The 23094-nt window shown below is 44.7% G+C and overlaps 1 protein-coding gene across 1 annotated transcript in view; it reads left to right on the top strand.

Annotated features, from left to right (window-relative positions):
• SETD7 (SET domain containing 7, histone lysine methyltransferase) overlaps positions 1 to 23094 on the top strand; it is a 102186-nt gene that overhangs the window by 63042 nt on the left and 16050 nt on the right. The window contains exon 5 of the mRNA XM_082245884.1: positions 2326 to 2407. Coding sequence (XP_082102010.1) covers positions 2326 to 2407 — 82 coding nt within the window. The remainder of the gene's footprint in view (positions 1 to 2325; positions 2408 to 23094) is intronic.

The following is a 23094-nucleotide window of genomic DNA, read 5'->3' as shown; positions in this document are numbered from 1 at the left end:
GTGCGAATTCAGCCATACAAAGTGTATGGCTGAAATTCGCACCGCACATGAGATCGCATGTAATGAAGGAGCAGTGCGCTCCGAATTTAATGCGATCTCCGCAGCCGCACAAGTGTGAACCGGCACTTAACATGTAACTCATGGAATATCTAGTGTATTCTAAGCAAAAAAAGCCTTCCTTTATAGGCACTCTGTTGAAAGACAACGGTAACATGAGCAGACCAGACCACACACCAGCACTGTTCTGAACCCACAGACTGTAAGACCAAATAAGGAAAATAAATTAGGCGCAATATCTGTGGAAAAAATTGTATGACGAGAGATTTTTATATATATATATATATATATATATATATATATATATATAATATATAATATAATATAGTGGTGAATAAATATGGGATGGTAGTGAGATTAATGTAAAACAAAAAAAATGCTAAAGCAAATGTATGCTAATTATAAGTGCTAGTGCTTAAGTGCAAACATATATGCTAATAAGCACCTGAAACCAATTGCTTGGTATGTATGGGTGCAAACTTAAGGTGCTGGTGCTTTAGTGCAATGGTGTATACTTAAAAACAATAATATTCCTAAACCCAAAAAATTGCCCATCAGAAAAAAATTATCACAAAAATATCTTGTGTGCAAAAAGTGCAAGTGCAAAAAAGAAAAAATGCAAAATGCAAGCATTAGTAAAATACTAAAAAATATTTCTCAAACTTAATAATCTCATATCAAACAATTAAAAATAAAGTCCATTGAATAAAGTTCATTATTATAATCCTCCCGTGCAGAAAAGTGCCAATAGTGCTGAAAAATAAATAAATTCCAAGGTGCTTGTGATGTGTCGGTGAGGATCCTTCCACCACAGTAATTAGTGCCTGGGTAAACTCACCAGATATATTGCTGGTAAAATTATAAACCAGCAATCAAGCTTTGTTCACACTTTAATCCTTGACCTCCTCTCTCCTTGGTCACCGCAACTCACGTTTAAATTAGTGGAATCACATAGAGGGATAAAGAGGGATGTCACACATAGCGTTATACTGCATAATAAGACTATTTTAAGTTCCATAACACTCACAAGGATGGTGTCTGCCAGACACTAGGGATCTGTGCTGTGTAAAATTGATCCTCTGCTCAAGCCGTCCGTGAGCAGGGTTATGTAAAGCAGTTCCTTTCCAATGCTTGATCTCTCACACCGCCCTGAGAAGAAGTCAGGTGACGAAACCGGTAGGGCGAGGCTTACCGGACACTGAGACAGCACTGCTCAAGCATTGGAAAGGAACTGCTTTATATATCCCTGCTCACGGACGGCTTGAGCAGAGGATCAATTTTACACAGCACAGATCCCTAGTGTCTGGCAGACACCATCCTTGTTAGTGTTATGGAACTTATCTTTTATAAATAAAATAGTCTTATTATGCAGTATAACGTTATGTGTGGCATCCCTCTTTATCCCTCTATGTGATTCCACTAATTTAAACCTGAGTTGCGGTGACCAAGGAGAGAGGAGGTCAAGGATTAAGTAAAGTGTGAACAAAGCTTGATTGCTGGTTTATAATTTTACCAGCAATATATCTGGTGAGTTTACCCAGGCACTAATTACTGTGGTGGAAGGATCCTCACCGACACATCACAAGCACCTTGGAATTTATTTATTTTTCAGCACTATTGGCACTTTTCTGCACGGGAGGATTATAATAATGAACTTTATTCAATGGACTTTATTTTTAATTGTTTGATATGAGATTATTAAGTTTGAGAAATGTTTTTTTTTTGTATTTTACTAATGCTTGCATTTTTTGCATTTTTTCTTTTTTGCACACAAGATATTTTTGTGATTGAAATAATTTTTTCTGATTGGTAATTTTTTGGTTTTATGAATATTATTGTTTTTAAGTATACACCATTGCACTGAAGCACCAGCACCTTTAAGTTTGCACCCATACATACCAAGCAATTGGTTTCAGGTGCTTATTAGCATATATGTTTGCACTTAAGCACTAGCACTTATAATTGGCATACATACATACATACATACATGCACAAAACCTTTTCTCGTCATACAATTTTTTCACAGATATTGCACCTAATTTATTTTTCTTACTTGCCACATAGCTTTTGCTATGGTTCAACAGCTGCATTTCTGGTGATTGTTTTTACACATAAGCTTCCTATGTGCTGGTTTACCCATTTGATTTATTGTAAGACCAAATACTGTACTCACACCTGTTTAGTTGTAGATTTAAGATTATCAGATCAATTTATCATTCAGTGTATCATTCTCCGTTTTTGTTTGTTTTTTGTTTTTTCATCTTCAAGGTAAAGTTTATTCTTTTGATAAATCAACTTCATCCTGTATTTCCACAAGTCCATTGCTTCCTGACCCCTATGAATATGAAAGGTGAGTTTTTAAAAACATGTTAATGTAAAAGTAGCTTAGAAGAAGTGTAGTAAAAAAAAAAATCTCACATGTTCAAGAATGCCAAGCTTTTCTAGAGCTCTAAAAATAAATAAATATAGCAATATCTAACTGAAGAAGCATATGAATATAACTGTAATAATAATGCAATTCTGCTTATAAATGTGTGAGAGTGACACATCAGACATTTAGCACTTTATTAACTATAGATAAGATAGTTGGATCTGACTAACTCAGCTGCATGAATATGACACACTGAACATATACCAATCTTAGATATAACCTTGAAGGGTGCACTCTATCACCTATAGGGGCCCCCCCTATGTCTCTGGATTAAGTGGTGAGTCTCTTCCTGAGCAAGGCCTTGCTAATCTTTGCTGGCAGCAGGAGCTCAAATATTTGTAATCCAAAGAGAAAAAGGGGTACTTGTATCCAGGATCTGACTAATATCAGTATAATTCGCTGTGTGCACACAGATGCAGCCTTCCGGTTCACCATGCACTAGGCAGAATCAACAGTGTCCTATGGCAACCGCCCCACTATGTTACAGTTCTCTTTGTAATTGTACTGCGTCACAGGCCCTTTCTCTGTGTCTGTGGGCTGCTGTGCTCACTACGATTGGGTATCTCTCACCCGATCCTCTGACTCCTCTCTCCGACAGTCCTCTGCATCAGACCGGTCACTCCTCCACGAATGTCCGCCATCTCTCCAAGGTGTCACCGCTCTGGATCAGTCACTCCTCGGTGACATCCGCCACCTCTCCCAGGTATCTTCGCAATAGGCCACGGCCTTGCTCGCTCTGCTCCCCGCAGCAGGTCTCTGGCTCTGTCCACCTCACGCGCGGTCTCCGAGGCAAGAGAGCGAACATCCGACTCCGCCCCTTATTTATCGACTCTCCCATAATCCCCCGCGGAACCCACAGCTCTCTGGGAGTATAGTTCCATTCGGCCCACTTTGCACAGTCTTCATCCTCCTCTGGACTACATGTCCCACAATCCAACACGTCACTCTTCAGGAGAACCTCAAAATAAGCAGCAAACTTAACCACTTTACCACCGGAGGATTTTCCTGCTAAAAGACCAGGGGGTTTTTTGCGATTTTTTTTTTTTTTTCTTTTTTTTTTTTTTTTTTTTACTGCGTGACTTTAACGGACAATTGCGTGGTCGTGCGACGCTGTACCTAAACGAATTTCACGTTCTTTTTTTTTTCCACAAACAGAGCTTTCTTTTGGTGGTATTTGATCACCTGTGCGATTTTTTTTTTTTTTTTTTTTTTTTTTTTTTTTTTTTTTTTTTTTTTTTTGAGAACGCGCTATAAGCAAAAAAAGAGCGTAATTTTTGCAAAAATAACTATTTTTCACTTTTTTTTTTATATGAAATTCCCCCCCCAAAAAAAATGTAAAAATCAAAATTTTTTAACATTTTCGGCCAATTTGTTTTACGCTACCTATGTTTGGTAAAAAAAAATCGCAAAAAGCATATTTTGATTGGTTTGCGCAAACGTTATCGCGTTTACTAACAAAGGGAAAGATTTTTGTCATTTTTGGTGTTTTTTTTTTTTTTTTTTTTTTTTTTAACGAGTAATGGCGGCGATCTGCGATTTTTTTTTTTTTTTTTTTTTTTTTTTTTTTTTTTTTTTTTTTTTGCGGTACTGCGACATTGCGGCGGACAGATCGGACCCTTGACTGACATTTTTGACACTTTTGGGGGTACCAGTGACATTACTACAGTAATCAGTGCTATATATATATATATATATGCACTGTTACTGCAAAAATGACACTGGCAGGGAAGGGGTTAACTGTATTGGACAGGGAGAGGTTAAGTGTGTCCTAGGGGCGTGCTTCTAACTGTAGTGGGACATTGCTATTGGTGTAAAAACAAAGCAACGGTTCTACATAGTAGAACCGTCTGATCTTCATTTTTACACAGGGAGAACTGACAGGCGGCTTGTTTACATAAGCCGCTCTGTCTTTCTCCCGCTGTAGCGGCGATCGTAGTGTGACCGGCGGACATCGGGTCCGCCAGTCACACTCCCGCACTCCTCCGTGAAGGCTCTAGAAGGAGTGACAGGCGAGTGACGTAGACCTACGTCACTCTGCCTGGCCGGGGCCGACTGCCGCAGTAAATATACTGTGAGCAGTCGGCAAGTGGTTAAAGGAACAGTATATCGGCCATAACTACGCTGGTAGCAGTTTCCTCACTTGCTACATATGGTTTTTAAAACTTTTACAAAATAACAATCATTCTCATATTAGAAACTCTTTTCTACTGTATAAATATATTACCAAAGAGCACTGCACTCCTTTTAATACCGAAACTGCTGTGGATTTTTTTCAAAAGTAAGCAGTACTTGGGTACATAAAAGTTGAAGTCTGTTTCAGGTGTTCCCTTCTCTTCATCAAGTTAAAGGTTGAATTTGGTGACTGGTGGGGACATTTGTAACGGTCTCAATGTGAAGATTACAATTTACTGCTTTCTTACAATAAAGGTGTGAATTATTGTCAAAGCATGAGATTATTATTATTATTATTATTATTATTATTATTATTATTGTACAGGATTTATATAGCGCCAACAGTTTACGCAGCTCTTTACAATATAAAAGGGAGACAGTACAGTGACAATACAATAAAACACAAGAGGGTTAAGAGGGCCCTGTTCGTAAGAGCTTACAATCTAAAAGGGTGGGGCAAGTGGTATAAAATGTTATAACTGGAGAGGATGAGCTGATGGACGTGATCAAAGATTAGTTGGAGGTGTAATATGCTTCCCTGAAGAGGTGAGGTTTCAGGGATAGCCTAAAGGATCAGAGATATTTAACCGATTAGCGACCGCCCCACGTACATGTACTGCGACAGGGCGACTGCTCTGCACCAGATCACGTATCTAGTACGTGATCTGACACTTCCAGGTCTGGGAAGCACATGCCACCGGCGACCCGCTGTAATTGGATACAGCGGGAGCCAATCAGCAGGTCTGGGGGACTCTATCCACCGGGACACGTTTGGGTAAACAAGGCAGATTGTCGTTCTGTCAGCGTGAAAGGCTTTGATCCTGTGTTTCTGCAAAGCACCCCTTGCCCAAAGCACAACTTCCCCTAGTCAAAGCACACAGTTAACCATTCGATTGCCCCTGATAACTCCTTCCCAGCCAGTGTCATTAGTACAGTGACATATTTCTCTTTCGTTCATTGACGGACACAGAGCTCCATATTAAGAACCATAGGGTTATATTGCCCCCTACAGGAGCAGGACACTAGGCAGAAAAAAAAGACTTGGCTATGCCTATGGGCAGTCCTAGCTGGTATACATCCCCCTCTCTGCTATAGGCCTTCAGTTTTTTTTCTGCCTAGCCAGGAGAAAGGACCTAGTTCCCTGCCGGAATTGGTCTTGGCAATTTTTTCCTTTTTTTAAATGGCTTTTTTTCTCCTAGTTTTTTTTTTTTTTTCTGTGAGCTCTGCAATCAACTGCTGGACTGGGCAACTGGCTGGATTTCTAGATCCAGTGGTCCCCCCCAGTCTGGCCAGCAAGCGCGTGCAGACCAGATCTCCGTGCTGGGTCGGATGTGACAGAGCCTCACTGGACACGGGACTGGCATGCGAGTTAAGCGCCTTGCAATGTCGCATACAACTGGGTCTTAGCCCGATTTACAGTGTTCCTCCTGACCGACAGCTCTCATTTGGGTGATGAGGAGGTTCTGTCTGAAGTTGTGCCCGCCTGGTTCCTGGTATGGTTGAGTATGATGTCCCCCCCTTTCCCCCTGGATGTGGTTTGGGGCGGACGCGGGCACCCCCATCCCCCTATTATTATGTTGGTGGTCCCTAAGTGGGCCATCTTTGTCCCCCCCACACCCTGGAGTGGTGGGCTGGCAGGTGTATGGGGCTTGTGTACTGCTATGTACCTGTGGGGGGGGGGGTAGGACGGCATGCCAGTTAAACGGTCTTACCAGCTGAGGTGGGCACTGGCTATTATGGTGGTCCTGAGCCCGGATTCCCCCCCCTCCTTTTCGGATGTGGCCTGGGCTCCAGGGGTCCCTCTTGGGTCCCTGGAAACCTTGTGGATGCTGCTTGTGGCAGCCATTTTGCCGTGGTCGGCTACATTACTTTGAGGCCTGTGTGATTCTCTATGGCCGGCAGCCATTTTTGGTTGGTCGGGCATGCATTAGGAATGGCGGCAATGATAGTGGAGCCTCTGGGCGGCAAATATGGCTGTGGGAGCTCCTCCTTTTCCCCTTGTGCTGACTCCTGGGTTTCCTTTTCCCTTGGAATGCCATACTTGGATACAGGCTATCCCCGGTGCAGAGTGGTGCTACTCTGTTGGGGTGGTGAGTTCTGGAGGGGTCCCTCTCTCTCTCTTCTGCAGGTTATGAGGTGCTCTGCTTTCGGTTGCCCCTGTGGTGATACAGGTGTAGTGCCTTAGGGGAGGGTGAGTTCTCCAGCAGTGCTAAATGCTTTTTTCTGGTGGGTTCCCTCTTTACCTGAGCATGTTTTCCCACCTGACCCCCATCAGACGATAGTTTGTTTAGAAAGATTGAGAGCGTCCAAAACGCCCCTTTGTTGTTCCTAAACGCTTTGCGCTGAGATACCCCTTTGAAGAGTCACTCCTCAAGAAGTGGACTGTCCCACCAGTGGTGGACCCCCCCTGTCTCTAGGTTGAACAAGGCAACCATGATTCTGGTGGAGGAATCTCGGGTCTTTAAGGATCCAGCTGACAGAAAGGCGGAGTATGTGGCCCGCAATATGTTCACTATTGTTGGTTCTGCACTGAGGCCGGTCCTAGCCATTGCCCTGGTGTTTAAAACACTAACTGAGTGGGCAAAAATTTTGCAGCGGTCTCCTTTACCACCCTGGGATTTGAACTTGGTGCTTTTAGTTCTCCAAAGGCCTCCCTTTGAAAATATTTGAGAGATTCAGAAGGTATCTTTTTTTTTTTTTTTTTTGGTGGCTATTACCTCTGCTCGCAGGGTGTCGGAACGAGTGGCCTTATCTTGTTGTACCCCCTACCTTGTGGTCCACAAAGATAAGGTGGTTCTTTGTCCGTCGCCCGTCATTCCTACCTAAGATGGTCTCTGACTTTGATTTGAATGAAGACATTGTGTTGTCTTCCATGTCTCCCAGGCCCACTCATTCCAAGGAATTTTCGTTGCGTGCCTTGGATGTGGTTGGAGCGATTTTGGTTGTATCTGGCAGCCAAAGAGTCTCTTCGAAGGTCAGACTCACTTTGTGATCCCGGACGGGCCTAGAAAAGGGCTGTCTTCTTCTGCGACTAAACATGGTCAGACAGACGGTGACTCAGACCTATTCTATCAAGGGTCAGGTTCTTCCTTTCCCTGTAACGGTGCACTCTACTCGGCCGCTTAGTGCTTCTTGGGCCTTCTGTCATTAGGCATCAGTGACGCAGGTTTGCAAGGCGGCCACTTGGTTGTCTGTGTACACTTTTCACTAAATTCTACAAAGTGGATGTACTGGAATCTGCGGATGCTTCCTTTGGCCGCAAGCTTTTGCAGGCTGCTGTTTAGAGGGTCTGTTCCCTCTTTGGGGGTGTATTGTTTAAGGTTGGGCTCCAGTTCTTTTTTTTTTTGTTGAGCTGTTGTTACCTGGTTGGCTCTTGTGTTTTAGCCTTGGGATTTTTTGTTGTCCCGCCCCTCATGTTTGGCATTGCTTGGGGACATCCCTATGGTTCTGAATATGGAGCGCTGTGTCCGTCAATGAACGAAATAGAGAAAGTAGGATTTTTGTACTTACCATAAAAACCAACTCTGAGTTCACTGACGGACACCGCACCCACCGCTCTATGGAGTTTTAATACTTCTGACACTGTTACAAAACCGAAGGCCTATAGCAGAGAGGGGGATGTATACCAACTAGGACTGCCCATAGGAGTAGCCAAGTCTTCTTCTTTTTTTTTTTTTCCAGTGTCCTACTCCTGTAGGGGGCAATATAACCCTATGGTTCTGAATATGGAGCGCTGTGTCCGTCAATGAAATGGATTTTACGGTAAGTACAAAAATCCAATTTTTTTTTTTAAGCAATGATCAATGTATTATTGTCACTGGTCCCCAAAAAGGGTCAGGTGTCCGATTTTTGTCTGCCACAATATCGAAGTCCTGCTATAAGTTGATTGCTGCCATTTCTAGTAAAATAAAAAATATCCGCTAGTTTGTAAATGCTATAACTTTTTTGCAAACCAATCAATATATATATTATATATATTTTAATATTTTTTTTTCAACATTGTCTGCCTCCTTCTTCTTCTTCTTTTTTTTTTTTTTTTTTTTTTTTGTTTATAGCATAAGAAATCTGCAGAGGTGATCAAATACCACCAAAAGAAAGCTCTATTTGTCAGAAAGAAAAAAAAAATTTTAGTTGGGTACAGCATTGCGTGACCACGCAATTGTCCGGGGGGGTAAAACCTTCCAGAGGTCAAGTGGTTAAAATGGTGTTCTGTGGCAGATACATGGGGGGAGGGGGGGGATTATTTACTAAAACTGCATAGTGCTAAATTTGGTGCAGCTCTGCATAGAAACCAATTTGCTTCCAGGTTTTATTGTCAAAGCTTATTTGGTCAAGCTGAAGATGCTAAATGGCTACCATGTACAGCTGCACCAGATTCTTAGTGCACTAGTTTTAGTAAATCTACCCCATAATGTTGAAGGCTCCTCACCTCTGTTCATTATTGGTCATTTCAGTTTACATAGATGTTTGACATCTCTTCACACTTTCAGCCATGTAAATTGAAGGATTAACAGCTATATGAAGCCTCTTTGACAGCAAGGTGTTGATTATGTAACTATTAGGGCTGCAACTAACGATTAATTTGTCTGTCGACTAATCTATCGATTTATTTTTACGATTAGTCGACTAATCTAACGATTATTTAAATTTTTTTGTTTTTTTGCTTAATCTAGTGTTCTTTCTTTGATTAGTTAAATAATCCTTTGAATAACTTTACAAAAAATGATACGTACAACTTCTAATATAATATTTCAACTTTTATTAAAGTTTTTCCAAAAAATACTTCAATGTGGTTGAAGTTTCAGTGGCAAAAATAAAATGTAAACAACACTTTAACATCAGGCAGGAATAATGCCATTAATTCAAAACCAAAAGCATTCAAAATGCCATATAAATTATAAAGCACTGCAGTGCTCAACAACACTAACTTGTGCAACTGTGCAAAAATACAAGAGACACATAAAGTGCCAAACACTTTAGGGCATCAGGCATGAAAAATGCCATATCTGCCTAACACTTTAATGTCTTTAAACTACAAGTCAGCTCTCTGCCTTCAGGTAATCTTTTGCTGTATTTGCCATTATTTTGGCCATTACTTTTGCACAGTGTTGAGCAGTGCTTTTGTTGGACTAGTTGGCTCCTTTAAAACTTGGTTACTTTTTAGGTATGTTTTCCATATACAGTGTTTGACCAGTATTTTTTTGGTGTGTGTGTTACTTGTAAATGTAAAACATAAATTAAAAACTAACATAGTTTTAAAGGAGCCAAGTCCAACAAAAAGCAAGCACCGCTCAACACTGTGCAAATTCTAATGGCCAATACTGAGGAAAGATTACCTGAAGGCAGCCAACAGCCATCTTGTAGTTTAAAGAAGTCCAACAATACAACCCAAGAGAGTGCAATAGGTACAGGTTGGGGGCCTGTACCTATAATATAGCATTGCAATGGAGGAAGGTTAGCATATCGACATGCTCTGCAGTTAGGCTTGCTCTTTTTTTAGTCACAATGTTGCCAGCAACTGTGAAAAGACTTTCAGATGGGGTTGATGTTGCAGGCACAGACAAGTAACTCTTTGCCAGCATGGCCAAGATGGGAAACCTCCCTTCATTTTCCTTCCACCATTTCAGTGGATTGTCTTCCTTTGGAATGGCCTGCTCACTAAAGTACATGTGTATCTCATTCCTCACAACTTCACTGTGAATTTCTGGTTCTTGGATGTGACCAGTGTCATCCTCACCATTACTGTGGTGTTCATCTGAATCTGAACCGAGCAAAGAGTCCAACATAGACACTTGCCTCTTTTCTGAAAGTTTCATGTCTGGACTCATTGTACTGGCTGACTGAACCTGTTCCTCACATTGACGTTGATGTGTTTGCTCTTCCTCATATCTTCTTTTCTCTTCAAGAGCAAGAGCTTGGACCTTGAGGTGAACTTTTAAACTATCCTCTGCTGCCAGGAATTTTAGCTTGCGGAATCTGGGGTCCAGGGCTGCTGCAATAAGACATATATTTTCTCCTCCGTCATCTCTGAATTTAGTTTCCCTCTCCCATCTTGTGGTCATCTCCTGTGCAGCAACATTTTGGAAAGCCTTGACTGCCGCTATCTCGCAAATTGTGCTCTGTATGGATTTCTGGAGGCCTTTTACCAAAGGAGGTAGAGCGGAACCAGTCACATAGGACTCTCCACTCAAGAAAACAGTAGCACACTCAAAAGGCTTCAAGACTTGTTCCACTTCCTCAAGTAAGCTCCACTGATCATGTTTTAAATCCAGGAAGCGCTTCCCTCGTGGTGTGACATCAGGATCGGAAAGTGTGGCAGTCACAGGCCACCTCTGTTCAAGCATGTGTAAAGTACTGTTCCATCTTACAGATACATCATTTATTAGTGCATGATCAGGGGTACCCATTTGTTGTTGCTTTGCTTTAAGCTTTGTAGTGGCCAGCTCACTTTTTTTTAAATGTTCCACAAGGCACTTCGCAGCCCTCAGTGTCTTGCTGATCTGGGGATCCCTCAGGGCATGGTTGACAACTAGCTGCAATGTATGACCAGCACACCTGAGAGAAGAGATGCCAGGATGCTTTACTTCCAAAATACGCAGAGCAGCGACAACATTTGAAGCATTATCATGAACAACTGCAATTACATTGGCCATGGATATCTCAAACTTCTCAGCTGCTTTTTCCACCCAGTTAGCAATGTTTTCAGCTGTGTGGCGATCTTCAAGTGGCATAGTGGTCAGATTGTAGGATGTAAGCTTCCAGTCTTCATTAATGAAGTGGCATGTGACACCCAAGTATGCCTCTGTGGCAATACTGGTCCATGCGTCTGTGGTGAGAGCTATTTTGGATTTGACATCTTTGATTGACGCTTTCAATCTTTCAAAATTCTCCTCATATTTCCTCTCCATCAGCTTCGTGAAATGGGACCTCGAGGGAAGTGTGTATCCTGGGTAAAATGTGCTGATCATCTCACGAAATCCTTGACCGTCTACAATGGAAAGAGGTCTCATATCTTTTACAATCATGTTGTGTATGCTATTGGTAAGTGTAATGGCCACTTGGGGTGTGCAAGCAGTGACATCCTTTTTATGAAAGTAGAAATCTTGTACACAGCTTTGCCTCTTCCTGAGGAAAAACAACAATAATAATTAATAATAATAATAATTAATAACATTACCAATTTACACATCTATGAATGCTCAGCCTCAACGCTAACAATATTAATTGTAGTTTTTCTAGTAGAATTTTGAGATATCCATGGCCAATGTTGTAATTAATAATGCTGCAGAGTGCAGTCACAGTCAAAATAGCTCTCAGGTGTGCTGGTGGTCATGGTCAGATCATTGCACTTGTTGTCAATCATGACCTGAGGGATCCACAAGACAGACACTGAGGGCTGCAAATGCAAAATGCCTTGTAGTGAGCTGGCCTGGCCTAAGCAATCATCAGCTAGCAATGCATTCATTATATTGTTGAAATTAGTAGTACTAGTACTTACAAAGATGGCTCGTCCTTTGTGGTCAGTGCGCCAGGATGCTTTCTTCTGAGGTGCTCATGCATAGCAGTTGTGCTGCCGTGGTATGCCATTTCACTTTTGCAAAGGGAACAGAGGACCATTTTATTTGGCCTCTGCTGAAAGTATTCCCATACCCTTGATGACCGTGATCGGGCTCTCGCTGTCTTTTGTACTGGTGGTGTGCTGCTGGAACTGCTGCTGGAAGCCTTTTGTACTCTGCTGCTGGACGTGGAACCACTGCTGCTGCTGGCTTTTTCTCCCCCAGGATCAGATGTCGCCATTACCGCTGCTGTGCCGCACTATTAATGCAACTCGCGCGAGATGCGTGTGACGTCACGTCACGTGCTGACGCGTCGACGCTTTTTTTCGCACGTCGACGATTTTTTGTAGTCGACTACGTCGACGCGTCGTGGCAGCCCTAGTAACTATAAGTGGGAAGTTCCACAATTTTCACACCTCTCATCATGATCCTGTACAATCAACCTCTACCTTTCTATGGTGATTGAATCAAGGTGATGGTGTATACTGTATGGATATAAATGCTGGTGTATTTTCCTGACACTCCTTTGAACTGATAAAGTATATTGAATAATGGACAAAATGTCTTCAAATTACAGAATAAGCCAGTTGAATGTGACCATATACTTCTAGATATACCGTGACCTGGATGAATGAGAACCTTCAGACATGTGATAACAGTATTTAGTCTCCTTTTTTTTTTTTTTCTTGCCTTTTTAATATTGTCTCCACATTTGCATGCAGGCCAAGCTGTCCAGAAAAAACTGACCATGACCGGGCTTGCAACACACACTAACACTGCCAGGGTTACTTAAAGTGGAGTTCCACCCATTTTAATAAATTTAGATGTACGTAATCCCCCAAAGAAATACCTTTTTTTTCTTCTTTATTCATCCGCACTTCTGTGTCCAGCCGCCTATAGGCGATTACGTCACTAGGGGATTCGCAAGGGCTGCTGGGATGTATCCCAGCAGCCATTGCGAATCGCCTAGTGACTAAATCTCGCATTATTACATCGGCACCACCTGTACTCAGGGATGTATTGATTTGAGTCCACGCCCCGCCTCCTCTCAGTGAGCTCTACGGGATGTAATGCTTTCAGTCCGTGCTCACTAAGAGGAGGCGGGGCAGAGCACAGACTCAAAGCAATACATCCCGTAGAGCTCACTAAGAGGAGGCGGGGCAGAGCGTGGACTCAAATCAATACATCCCTGAGTACAGCTGGTGCCGGTGTAATAATGCGAGATTTCGTCACTAGGCGATTTGCAAGGGCTGCTGGGATACATCCCAGCAGCCCTTGCAAATCGCCTAGTGACGTAATCGCCTATAGGCCACCGGACCCGGAAAAGCGGATGAATAAAGAAGAAAAAAAGGTATTTTCTTGCAACAACAAAAAAAAATTGGTTTACATTGGTAAAAGCATTTTTAAAGGGGATTATGTACATCTAAACTTATTAAAATGGGTGGAACTCCACTTTAAGGCTTAACTCCAGGCAGATACAAGAGACACAAAAAAACATTCCCTTCTGGGTGATCTACTGTGTATGTGCATTACAAGGATCATAACAACCTTTGTTGCAGATTCCTACCTTTTTGTTGGGCCTCTTTCACACGGGTGCACCGCCCAACGGAGTCCGTTCTGCTCAGCAGGGGCTCGATCTGCCGGAGCTCTGTGTGCGGAGACAGAGCTGTCAGATCACCGCTGTCCTCTATGGGGAGATCGGATGAGAACGGACCGCCTGTCCATTCTCATTCGATCCGATCCTCCAGACGGATGGAAAATAGGGTTTCCATCCGTCCAGATTTCATGGATCGGAGAGCAGCGGGTGTCAGCGGACATGTCACCGCTGACATCCGCTGCCCCATAGGGATGCATTCAGAATCCGATCAGGTACGCCTGAAAACTAACAGGCGGATCGGATCGCCCATGTGAAAGGGGCCTTATTCTGAAGAAATCACTGCTTATCTGTTCCCCTGTGCTGAGTGGGTCTAATGGGAGTGATTTCATAATTATCAATCATCTGTGCAGCTGCAGATCATTAAAGAGGAAAGCTGCTGGGCTTGCGTCTCTTTAGAAGGTATTTCCTATTGGGAGTATCTCACCAAAAATGACATGTTTGTTCCAGGGGATGCCTGAAATCTTACTTGTATCTTGGGCAGACTTCTGGGAAAATTGGTGAGCCAATCACACAAATAGGAAATGTTTCTGGGGTGTGTTCAGTACACCTCCAGGTAGCCATATTGCATTTTCAGAAAATTACAGAGCTGCAGATCGAAAAGGAATTTTTAATAACATTCAATGATATTATTTTTTTCTTTATTTTCTTTTTTTTTTTTTCCACTATGAAAGTGGGGTTACACTTTAATGCATCTCCATAATCATTACCACATGATTACATTTTATTTTTTAAATGCAAGCTGTGTAAGTAACTTTTACCTGGTATTTAGCCTTTTGCAGTCCTTGTACACAAGGACTAGAGTGTAAGGGTAAGAAGCAATAGTGGCAGAAAAAAGTACTGCATAGAAAATCTGGACTGGGATGAATATTGCAGCAAAGGACTGTTTTGTTTTAGCTTTTATGAAGTTATTTATTTTGTTGTTTATGGGGAGGGCTCTGCTTTAACCACCTTCCGGCCGCCGTATAGACAAATGAGGTGCTCTTTTGTTCTGGGACGACATCCTATGACGTTGTCCCACTCTCGCCGCGCTTGCACACCTGCAGCAATCAGCGGCATGCTGTGTTACTGGGACACGGCGCATCCTGATCCTGGTAAAGAGCCGATAGATGCGGCTCTTTACACATGTGATCGGCTGTGTCCAATCACAGCTGATCACATGTAAACAAGGAAATGCCGGTTATTTGCTCTCCTTGCCTCACACTGACAGTGTGAGGTGAGGAGAGCCGATTGGGGGCATTTCCTCACAGGGGAAACCTGCGCAGATATGGGCACTGATAATCAGTGCAGTTCCCAGCAGCGATGCCAGTCAGTTTCCAGTAATGAGGCCCGTCAGTGTCGCTATCAGTGCTGCATATTAGTGCTGTCTCTTCAGTGCAGCTTCATCAGCGCACATCAGTGAAGGAAAAGACTTATTTACAAAATTTTCCAACAAAAACTAAAACTTTTTTTTCTCTTTCGTTCATTGACGGACACCGCTTCATATCTTCATTGACCGTTGGGTTATGCTTCTCTTCCTAGGAGTAGGACACTAGGCGGAAAAGGGTTAACAAGACTTTGACTACGCCCATGGGCGGTCCCGGGGGGGTATACTCCCACTTCCTGCTATAGGATGTCAGTTTTTTTCTGCCTAGTAGGAATAAGGACCTAGCTCCCTGCTGGGATCTCTGGTCCTGGCATTTTTTCTCAATTTTAAACGAAAATTTTTCCTTTTACAATCAAGCTGTTCCTGTGAACTGCAATTAACTGCCGTACTGGGTGACGCACTGGATATTCTAGATCCTTAAGGTCCCCCCAATCTAGCCAGCGAGCGTGCGCAGACTGTAGCTCCGCGCTCAGTCGGCCGTGACATAGACCCACTTGACAGGGGCTGGGCGGCGAGTGGAACACCTCGTAAGGACGCACACGACTGGGTTGTGGCCTAAGTCGCAGCGTACCCCTGGCCCGCAGCTCCCCCCCCCCCCATACCAAGATGGGGAGATGTTGTGCCTGGAGTGGTGCACGGTCTCCAAAGGTATGCTGACCCCTCTGGTTCCCCATTTTCAAAAAGGGGGGGCCTCCGTGCTAACCCCCCCTCCCAAAACGGAGGCAGTGCAGGGGTGAGGACTGTGTATGGGGAGCTGTGGCTGGTAGGGGCTCGGAACGTAATTTGGCGGTTCCCAAAACAAATGGCACCCTTTTTTTTGGCCAGGTGGGGGGGGGGTCCCTAGTAAAGCCCCCCCCCCTGCTGAATAAGACATTTGTAATAGGCCCTGGGGTCTAGTGTGCCGCGCTCCCACTGCGTGGCGCCGCCATTTTATTGTAGCCCTACTTTGCTGCATTCCGCAGCCACATTTGTAGAGGCTTCCATGGAAGCCTATTGCCAGCCATTTTCCTGTAGTCAGAGGAGCGGTGTGCAGCGGGGGGGGGGGGCCTCTAGTGGTGGCACGGCCATTCCAATTTCCTCTGAGTGGCACGGAACAGGCTGACTAATGCTGCTGGCTCTCAATCTGTGACGGTGTGGTGAGTCTTCGGGGATGTATGCGACCCCCCCCCCCCTCCTTCCTGCTGTAGCATTAGTTGGGGCCTTAAAAAAAAAAGTGGAGGGACACTTTTTTTTTTTTATTTTTTTTTTTTTTTGATCCCTGGCGTTTTCAATGGAACCTTTAGAGCATGTCACCACCAGGTCCACTCTCGAAGGTCGCGGGACTCTCCGAATCTACGTCCGCCCTGGTGGCCATGACTGCGGTCCTGCAGTCGCTGGTATCAAAAGTGGATTCAGCCCTGCTGAAAAGACAGGGAAAGAAGCACCCTCAGCCCTCACCTGCGCCCTCTGGGTAGTCAGATTCTGGGGATGAAGTGGCTGCCCCGGACGCCAGCAACCCCACGGGGTCTGCGTCCATGCAACTGGAGGGCTCTGATAGTGAGAATGAGCCCTCTTCCTTGTCCGTTTCACAAAAAAAGGTGCTTGTGGAGGCACTGATAGTATCCGTGCGAGAAACTCTAGAAATGGAGGATACTATTAGTGCTGCATCGGCCACGCTTGGTACCCGCAAACCATCAAATGCGCTTAAGGTGTTTCCCTTTCCCGCCTATTTTGATTAGATTGTCACCAGTCAGTGTAGTTCCCCCCCCGAAAACGCATGGTTGGGATATCTAAGCGTTTTGCTCGGAGGTATCCTTTTGAGGAGTCCCTTATTAGGAAACTGACGGTTCCACCGGTCGTAGATTCGCAAGTTTCCAGGCTGAATAAGGCCACCTTGCTACTGGTAGAGGACGCTCTGGCCTTTAAAGATCCTGCGGACAGGAAGGCTGAGGCTGTGGTCCCCCATCTTTTCACTGTGACAGGTTCCATTTTGAGGCCCGTGTTCGCCATTACCTTGGTCTCTCAGGCCTTAATGGAATGGGCTAGAATCCTGCGCCAGGATTTGGAAGGGAGGTCAACATCCTCCAGAGCTGGCGGAATTGACGGACCAGTTCAAACAGGGGTTGCAATAATATGTGATGCCTCCCTGGATGCGGCCCTGTTGGCCTGCAAGGCGTCTGTGACTGCGGTGACCCTCTGCCGCCTGCTTTGGCGGACCAAGCTTCCAAGAAGGTGCTGACCGATCTCCCGTTTGTGGGGGATCGACTGTTCGGAGCTTCAATGGAAGAGATCATTAAAGGTCTCACTGGTGGTAAGAACACACTGCTTTTGCAGAGCGCAAAGGGCAGAGAGCCTCGGTGCAAATGTGGTGCGGTATTCTCAGCCCACAATCTGCCCTTTCGTCCCACCCAGGGCAAGGGTTCAAAACCATCCCGAGCATTCTCTGGGGGTTCCAAGAGACCCTAGGTTGGTAAGTCAAAAGTGGGCCCCTCTGGCTTCGCAGACAAGTCCTCTTCAGCCTGAAGGGATGCGCTCACCCATTCAAGGGGCGGAGGGACGTCTTTGCTTCTTTCCGGATCCTTGGACCTCCCTCATTCAAGACAAATGGGTTCATGAATTGATCTGATCCGGATACAAGATCAAGTTTCGGTCCTTGCCTCCAGCAAGGTTCTTCCCTTCCAACATACACTCGTCCCCGAATCGGTTGCAGGGCCTTATGGGAGCGGTGCAAGATTTGCTCTTGCAGGGGATCATCGTGCCAGTTCCAGAAATGGAACGCTTTCAGGGGTTTTATTCCAACCTTCTCACTGTTCCCAGAGAAAAGGGCAAGGTTCGTCCAATTTTGGACCTCAAGGCCTTGAACCGCTTTGTGAAGGTTCAAAAATTCAAGATGGAGTCCATTTGCACAGTAGTGGCTTTCCTTCAGCAAGGGGATTTTTTGGCCGCCATCAACATCAAGGACGCCTATCTTCATATTCCAATATATAGCGGACATCAACGCTTCCTTCACTTTTGCGGTGGCAAAAGGGCATTATCAATTTGTGGCGTTACCCTTTGGTGTCGCATCAGCTCCTCGGGTATTCACGAAAGTGTTGGCCCCGGTACTCGCCTTACTCAGGCAGAGAGGAATTGCGATACTGGGGTACGTGGACGACCTTCTTCTACGAGCAGGATTGCGTTCCGTCTTACAGAACGATCTGGAAATCACTGTGCAAACTTTACAAGATTTCGGCTGGATGCTGAATTTTCAGAAATCAGCTCTGACTCGGTCCCAACGGGCTGGATTATCTGGGATTGATTCTGGATTCGGTCTCGGGTCGAGTGCTTCTCCCAGAGGAGAAACTGCAAAAGCTGCAGCATGCTATTCAGCTGCTGTTGTCCAACCGCTGGTCATCTCTTAGGACTTGCATGCAAGTGCTGGGGTTGATGGTTCCCACTTATGAGGTGGTTCTGTTTTTCACCCAAGACCCCTGCAGAGGGAGATCCTGGAAAAATGGGACAGGAATCCTGGATCCCTGGACAGTCTGATCAGGTTGACCCAGGATACGAGGGGCGTCTTGCTGTGGTGGCTCCGCTCTCCAGCTCTTCGTCAGGGAAAATCCTGCCTACCCTTCCTTTCCTTATACTGGATGGTGATCTCCACAGATGCCAGTTTGTCCGGGTGGGGAGGTACCTTGAGCAGACATTCGGCCCAGGGGGTTTGGACTCGCGAGGAGTCTGCTCTGCCGATCAACATCCTGGAAATCCGGGCGATCAGACTTTCTGTCCCAGTGAACAGATCTACAAGGGTGTCCGGTAAGGATTCAATCGGACAACGCCATGGTTGTGGCATATGTCAATCATCAAGGGGGCACAAGGAGTGCTCCTGCAGCCAAAGAAGTGGCTGTTTTTCTGAGATGGGCAGAAGGAAATGTTCCAGCCCTTTCTGCTGTGAACATTCCAGGTGTGGAAAATTGGCAGGCGGACTACCTCCGCCGGCAGGCTCTGAGTCCGGCGCGAATGGTCTCTCCATCTGGAGGTGTTTCAACAATTGTGCCTCCGGTGGGGGACTCCCGATGTGGATCTACTGGCTTCTCTTCTCAACAGGAAGGTTCAGAGGTTCGTAGCAAGATCTCGAGACCCCTTGGCAGACGCAGTAGATGCTCTGGTGGCCCCATGGGATCAGCATTGTCTAATTAATGCCTTCCCTCCGTTACAGCTTCTGCCAAGACTTCTGCGCAGGATCGAGGCAGACGGGATTCCAGTGATCCTGATAGCTCCGGACTGGGCTCGCTGATCTTGGTACCAACCCCGCGGTAAGACTGGTCGCCATTGCTCCTTGGTGGCTCCCTCTCAGAGAAGATCTGTTGTCTCAAGGCCCGATCTTCCATCCTGCTTTACAGTCACTGGCTTTAACGGCCTGGCTATTGAAAGCCAGGTACTGAAGGATAGAGGATTGTCTGATTCGGTGATTCCTACTCTGTTAAGAGAAAGATCTTGCGGAAGTACATTTTCTATCATCTGGTTTGGAAGGCGTATATTACTTGGTTTGAGGTTCGGGGTGTCTCCCCCCCCCCCCCATGCCTTCTCGATATAACGTCTGCTGGAATTTCTACAAGAGGGTGTAGAAAGCTCTGGGCACCATTAAGGGCCAGATTTCTGCGTTGGCAATTTTTTTCCAACTTTTGTGCAAGGAGTTCGCCATGTGGCTTCTCCTGTGAGGTCTTTGGTGCCCCTGTGGGATCTTAATTTGGTGTTCTCCGCTCTTCAAAAAGATCCTTTTGAGAATATTCGCGAGATTCCTTTGACTCTATCACAGAAGGTGGCCTTCTTGGTGGCCATCACTTCGGCACGCAGGGTTTCCGAATTGGCTGCATTGTCCTGTCAGTCACCTTATCTGGTGATTCACAGGGTCAAGCTGGTTCTCCATCCCTGTCAGTCATTTCTTTCTAAAGTCATCTCGGGCTTCCATTTGAATGAGAACATTGTGTTGCCTTCGCTGTGTCCGAAGCCAAAACATCCAAAAGAGATTGCCTTACATTCCTTGGATGTGGTTCGTGCCATCAGGGTGTACCTGGTGGTGACTGTAACCATTCGTAAATCGGCTTCCCTATTTGTACTTATGGATTAACCCTGTAAGGGGCAGGCTGCGTCTGCTGCGACTATTTTCAGGTGGATCAGGCAGACGGTGGTGCAGGCCTATTCCATTAAGGGTCAGGTCCCTCCTTTCCCTGTCATGGTGCATCTACAAGGGGGCTAAGTGCCTCCTGGGCCTTCTGTCATCAGGCGTCGGTGGTCCAGGTGTGCAAGGCGGCCACCTGGTCATCTATGCATACATTCACCAAGTTTTACAAGGTGGACGTCCTGGCATCTGCGGATACTGCTTTCAACCGCAAAGTTTTGCAAGCCGCTGTTGTGGAGGCTGTGGCCTCTTGAGGGTGTGTTTGTGTTTTTTTTTTTTTCCCCCAGTTTCCCGGTTAAGCTCCAGTTGTTCCTGGTTGGGCTCCTTTATTGCCTGGTTGGCTATTTTTTTCTGTTAGCCGTGTTTTTTTTTTGTTAAGTTTGCTGTGTGCCTACCCCTCATGATGACACTGCTTTGGGACATCCCAACGGTCAGTGAAGATATGAAGCTGTGTCAGTCAATGAACGAAAGCGATAACTGGATTTTTGTCTTACCATAAAATCCTTTTCTCTGATGTTCATTGACGGACACAGCACCCACCCCTCTGGAGTTGGGTTATGTACTCTTCTGACACTATTGTTACAAAACTGACTTCCTAGAGCAGGAAGTGAGAGTATACCCCCCTGGGACTGCCCATGGGCGTAGTCAAAGTCTTGTTAACTTTTGTTAACCCTTTTACGCCTAGTGTCCTACTCCTAGGAAGAGCAGCATAACCCAACGGTCAATGAAGATGTGAAGCTGTGTCCGTCAATGAGCATCAGAGAAAAGAATTTTACGGTAAGACAAAAATCTAGTGGTGTTTTTTTTTTTTTTTGTTTTTTCAATTGTCATTTAAAGTGCGACAGCGCTGAAAGCTGAAAATTGGCCTGTGCAGGAAGGGGGTAAAAGTGCCCAGTATTGAAGCAGTTAAGTAGTTACAGCAACAGTTTTTCCTCCTCCTAAATTACGACACATAGTCACATACTACGATACTCTGGTACATTGGGTAGTCCAAAAGCAGTTCAACTGAGGTGGGGGGCCCACGAAAAACAAATGGTTTACAGAGATAGCTCAACAGAGCCTACAGTTGCTTTAGGAACTATAATATCGAAGCTAGCATCAGCTGAAGCCTGAACATGCACCTAGTAAACTTAAGCTGGCCCTAGATGGATTGTAATTTGTCCAGTTCAGCAGAGACCAGATGAATTTCAATACATCTATGGCTAGAAATCGATCTAACAAATGACTTCTGTCAAATGGGATTATTGAAAAACTTTTTTGTCGATTAGCGGCCTTGAATGTGGTAACAGAAGCTCAGGGGATAGGCTTGCAAAATCTGAGAAACAAATGCCTAATGTTGAAAATGAGGTCATAAGTATTTGAGGAGCTGTAAACCCCACCTAGCAATTGTAGAACAAGCCGGCTTTCCCCCATGGGGTCCATCAAGAACTACAGAAAGTTGGACTGTTGAAAAGAAGTTGAGAAACTCAAACAGCACATACCATATCCAGGCAATGGAGGTAAATCTCCATAGGATGTTTTAGTAGGATGGTGAGATGGCAAAACAATGTCCTGGTTAAGATGAAAGGAAATCAAACCTTGGTAAGAAAAGAGGCCATGGGCTTTACAACAGTCTTATCCTCGTTTTCAGAAAAAAAATTGTAGTGCTGTGAAAATAAATGTACTGAACAAATGTACTGAACTTACGGCTGAAAACAATGTCTCTCTCCTGCAGCCCAATATCATACTTATAGTGAGCCGCTGGCATCACATCTGGGTGCCGTACAGCCATGCTCCCAACACGTTTTGGGCTTTCTGATTTTGTCAAGGAAATGGCTGAATGGCATGTACCGCTAATCGCTATTGGAGTATAAACCCATAAAGGGAATTAAAATTAATATCTCACAATATCAAACATGCATATAAACCAATCCATATCCCATAATTAAATACAAATCTAATTAGAAAATAAACTAAATGTAGAACACATTCAACTAAAATACATAAAAATGTGAAAGGGACACAAAATTAAAACCTAAAAGAAGGCACTACTTGCGAACCATAGGTACTGATAATCACTTCTAAAATCAATTATGTCTAACTCTATGGTAAGCCCAACTCAAGAGTTTAAAATTTTGTCTCTCTCCTGGAGATGTCCCTAACTTGACTGAATCACCTCCAGAAGGTATAATCTTTTATCAACCTTTTTTTCAAAGGTCACAAAGTGCACCCTACATATTGAAAGCTACAAGAATACTGTAAAATATAAATGTGTGGTGCATGGAATTACATCAGATAAAGGGGTTGATTTATGAGGCATCCTCAAATTGAATGATGGTATACAAAGATGATACATTCTGCAACTAGAAACACATTGGACTTTCTTTCCAGTTTTACCCTCTGCAATAACTGTAACTAGCTCTGGGTATCTTTAGAGAGGAGCTCCGGTTGGTTTTCGATAAATTTAAAAGTCAGCAGCTACAAAAACTAGCTGCTGACTTTTAATAGACCCTTATCTGTACCAGTATCCAGTGCTATGCTCATCCGAGGGGGAGCTGGGGACTGTCCTTGGCTCCAGGCATCTTAACTGTGGGTACCTAGTTGTGACAGCTTGCGGCTTCACAGCTCGCCTTGACGTTCCAAGCAGAAGTAGGAGCGGATACCTGTCAAAACCAGGTACCTGCTCCCCCCCCCCCCCAAAGAAAAATGGCAAATGTTAAGAGTAGTGGGGGAGGAGGC

This window comes from Pelophylax lessonae (genome assembly GCF_965119305.1).
Source record: "Pelophylax lessonae genome assembly, chromosome: 1".
Classification (NCBI taxonomy): domain Eukaryota; kingdom Metazoa; phylum Chordata; class Amphibia; order Anura; family Ranidae; genus Pelophylax; species Pelophylax lessonae.
This window is presented reverse-complemented; position numbering and strand designations above follow the sequence as displayed.